The 3,987-nt window shown below is 60.9% G+C and overlaps 1 protein-coding gene across 1 annotated transcript; it reads left to right on the forward strand.

The window, feature by feature from the left end:
- Positions 1-951: 951 nt before the first annotated feature.
- Positions 952-2,621, forward strand: NOG (noggin). The gene has a single exon (XM_040586610.1). It carries the CDS (start codon positions 1,722-1,724, stop codon positions 2,391-2,393), a length of 672 nt encoding a protein of 223 aa, XP_040442544.1. The 5' UTR covers positions 952-1,721; the 3' UTR covers positions 2,394-2,621.
- The last annotated feature ends 1,366 nt before the right edge of the window (positions 2,622-3,987 follow it).

The following is a 3,987-nucleotide window of genomic DNA, read 5'->3' on the forward strand; positions in this document are numbered from 1 at the left end:
AAGTGCCTAAATAGCCTGCAGGAATGGGATTCAAGCACTTCAGGAAATTTTACTCAACCCCTAATAGAGCGTTTGCCTCCCTTCCAGCCGCGCCCGGCAAGCGCCCTCGGGCAGCCGGGAGCCCCGCAGCGCAGGCCGCGTTTCCGCGCAGCTTTTCAGCCGTTTGATGCCTCTGCTGTGAGGTGGGCTACCCGCCCGCGCTGTGCGGCGCGGGGGCGGCACTGCAAGTGCTGGTTCTGCGGGGCTCCCTGGGAAAGGGCTAAGCCCGTGCTGGGAGGACCGCAGCGGAGCCTCGCAGCCCGCCGCAGCCGCTGCAGGGGGAGCGGGAGCGGAGCCACCGGGCGGCCCCCCGGGCATGTCGGACTCGGGCCGCCGGCGGGGGCCGCGGGGCTGAGCGCCGCCCGCGGGAGCCGCCGCCCCGGCACCCTGCGCCGAGCCCTGTGCGCCGCCGCGCTCCCCCGCACGGCGCCGGCAGCTTCGCCCCAGGAGCCGCCCCGAACCCGCCGCCCCGGCTCGCTCGCCCCGCGCCCACCGCCCCGGCCCGCGGCGCGGCGCCGCCAGCAGAGGGCTCGCTCCGCCCGGGAAGGCGGCCGGCGGCTGCGGCGCGGCCCCGGGGCCGCGGCCGGGCGCGGGCAGAGGAGGCGTCTGCCGCGGGCGGGCGGGCGAGCGGCCAGCGGGCGCGGCGGGCAGCGCACCGCGGGCCCATGTGCGTCGCGGGGCGAGCAGCCCCCAGCGGCCGGGCAGCGCCGGCCGCGGCGGGGGGCACAGGCGGCGGCGGGGCGAGATGCCGCTCGGGCCGCGGCCGCTGCTGCGCGGGGCGAGCGGGGGAGGCCGCGCTCCGCCGCCGCGCGGGCTGCGCGCCATGGGGTGACCGGCGCGGCGGAGCGCGGTGGCGAGGCCGAGTGAGGAGCCGGCGGCGGGGCGGGCGGAGCGGGGCCGGCCGGCGGCTGCCCCGGCGAGAGCAGCATCTCCCGGGGCGCGGCGGGCTCGCGTGAGCGGCGGCGTGCGGAAGGCGGGGGGAGGCAGCGGCGGCTCCCGCCTCAGCCTTCCCCAGCAGAGGGTGCCTGCTGGGTGGGAAGGGGGAAGCCGCGCTCTCCTGGACTTTTGTGGGAGTGGGGGTTGTGTTGTGTGTGTGGTTTTTTTTTTAAGGGGGGTGGGGTGGGTTAGGAGAGAGTCTGTGGTTTCCATGGAGATGAAGCTGAAAGTGCAGGAAATTTAAAGGCTTTGGGTCCTTGCAAAGCAGACAAACTGGTGCCAACGTGCGTGGCTGCTGTTGCTGCTGAGGAGGCTGCTTTGCAAACGGCGGAGAGGAGCGGGGAGGAAGAATCGGCAGCAACTTCTTCCATACGCACGGGCAGGCAACGAGGAGCGGCAGCGGCAAGCAGAATTTGCAACAAAAAGAGGCATCTCCCTTTCCCGGGGAGGGTGAAAAGAAGCAGCGGCAGCAGCAGCAGCAGAATTTTGGAGCGGCTCCACCACGAGAAATTTTATAGAGAAGCCTGCGAGAGAGAGTTTGCAGGGGGCTTGTTCTCCGGGCTTATTAGGGGGCTGTCTTTGCTGGTGGTGCGAGGAGCGGCGGTGATCCCCCTTAAAGACAAGCTATTTTGGATATCCCCGTACAAGTTTTCTGATGTATTTGCTTGCACCTTCTTCCCCTGCTGTTTGGTGAACCCAGCCCCCCTCTCCCCCCCCTCCCCCCCCCCCCCACCGGTCTCCCAAGGATGGATCATTCCCAGTGCCTGGTGACTATATACGCCTTGGTGGTTCTGCTGGGTCTCCGGCTAGAGCAGGGCGCCTGCCAGCACTATCTGCACATCCGACCGGCTCCCAGCGACAACTTGCCCTTGGTGGATCTAATCGAGCACCCGGACCCTATCTTTGACCCCAAGGAGAAGGATCTTAACGAGACCTTGCTAAGGAACCTCATGGGCGGACACTTCGACCCAAACTTTATGGCTATTTCCTTGCCCGAGGACCGGCTGGGAGTGGACGATCTAGCTGAGCTGGACTTGCTGCTCAGGCAGAGACCCTCGGGAGCGATGCCCAGCGAAATCAAAGGGCTGGAGTTTTACGACGGGCTGCAGCCGGGCAAGAAGCACAGGCTGAGCAAGAAGCTGCGCAGGAAGCTGCAGATGTGGCTCTGGTCCCAGACCTTCTGCCCGGTCCTATACACGTGGAACGATCTCGGCAGCCGCTTTTGGCCCCGGTACGTCAAAGTGGGCAGCTGCTACAGTAAAAGGTCTTGTTCAGTCCCAGAAGGCATGGTTTGCAAACCTGCCAAGTCCGTGCATTTAACGATCCTGAGGTGGAGGTGCCAGCGCCGGGGAGGGCAGAGGTGCACATGGATACCCATCCAGTACCCCATCATTTCGGAGTGCAAGTGCTCCTGCTAGGGCTTGCACTTACCTTTTCTTGCCCCTTCTCCAGCGGACTCACGTGGACCTTTGCTGCAACAAAAATAAAAAAGACATTTGCTTTCTGGTTAACGTTGTAATGCACTGTAACGTGTAGGAGAATGTATATTGTGTGTATATATGGCACCGTTTTAATATACTATTAAAAGGTCAGTATTATACGTGAAATAATCAGCGTCTACTGTATTTTTAAGACTATTACCCTGATCGTTGCTAATGTATCTTTTTTTTTTTTTTTTTGGTATTTATATTCCTGAGAGAAGTTGCTTCGCTTTCGCGAAGTAGGTTTTTTGTTGGGGGTTTTGTGTTTGTTTTTTTTTTTTTAATAAAAGGATTAAAAAATACAAACCAAACTTTTTGATAAGAAAACGTTTTAAAGCTGTTTTCCATTATTCGGAAAGCGTGTGTGTGAGGTTTTTTTTTCTTTTTCCTTATGGACTTTAGATTTTAAATAAAAATGAATAAACGCCTAGAGCACAACGTTATTGTAAATAGAGAGAACAGTTTGAATGACTTAATCCTATGTAAATGAAGAGTATCTGCTATTTATTCTTTATATCCTTGTAGTAAAAGTGCAGTGCAGAATTAAAGTCAACCACTAAAACACGAGCCGTTTGGATTCTGTTTGCTTTTTGGTTTGGCCGCCTTCGGGGGGGCTTTCTTCTCTCTCCTCGTTCTCCACGCTCAGCAGGACGTTTCGCGGTGGCAGGGGGAGGTGGGAACCTGCTCGCCGCTCTTCCAGGAGGGACTCTGGCACCTACACCGCAGGAGTGCGGCGGGGATCCGGCCCCGCATGTGGGGCAGGCGGGGAGCGGCTGCGGGGGGGGTCCGCTGGCCCCGCGCAGCGCTGCGCCCCCGCGGAGCCGCGCACCCACGGCCGCGCAGGCAGGGCGCGCTCGATGGCAGCTGGGTTGGGATTTTTTATTTATTTTTTTTTTAAACCGCTTGACATTTCATTTACAACGGGACACGTGTCTTTCACACCTACCATTGTGGTGGGACACTGCTGAAACTTGACCCTTGGGCTTTGGGGGTTTTCAGCGCAGACACGTTATTAGCCTGATCCTATGACAGCCTCGCACACCGCCCTGCCCGGCCGCGGTCGCCCCTCGCAGCCCGGTTAACTCTTTGGGCTCCCGCCAGCGCCGGGGCAGCTCCGCGCCCGCCCGCTGCCGCCCCCGCCCCGCCGCGCCGCCCGCTCCCCCCGGCCGCCGGCTCCAGCGCTGCGGGGCGGCCCGCGGGGCTCCGCGCCGGGCAGCGGGGCACCCCCGGGGCCGCCGCGCTGGAAGGGCCCGGCGCGGCTGACCAAGTATTTGACTTTTACGTGCTGGGAGACCCGACGGTTCGTATCTCATAGATACCAACTGCAAAAACAAACGCTCCACGTGTTCTTCAAAGGCGCCCTGACAGTGCAGAAAGCCTTTTCCTTAGTTATCTTGGAATCAAAAAACTACCACCCCCCACCCCCCCAATTCGGAGGGAATCTATGCTAATTATTTTAAACCCGTGGCGCTTTCATTGACACAGCCCAGCCCTGCTTTCTCTAACGTTTAGTTCGCGTATCTCCCAATGC

The sequence above is a fragment of the Falco naumanni genome, chromosome 1, assembly GCF_017639655.2.
Source record: "Falco naumanni isolate bFalNau1 chromosome 1, bFalNau1.pat, whole genome shotgun sequence".
NCBI lineage: Eukaryota > Metazoa > Chordata > Aves > Falconiformes > Falconidae > Falco > Falco naumanni.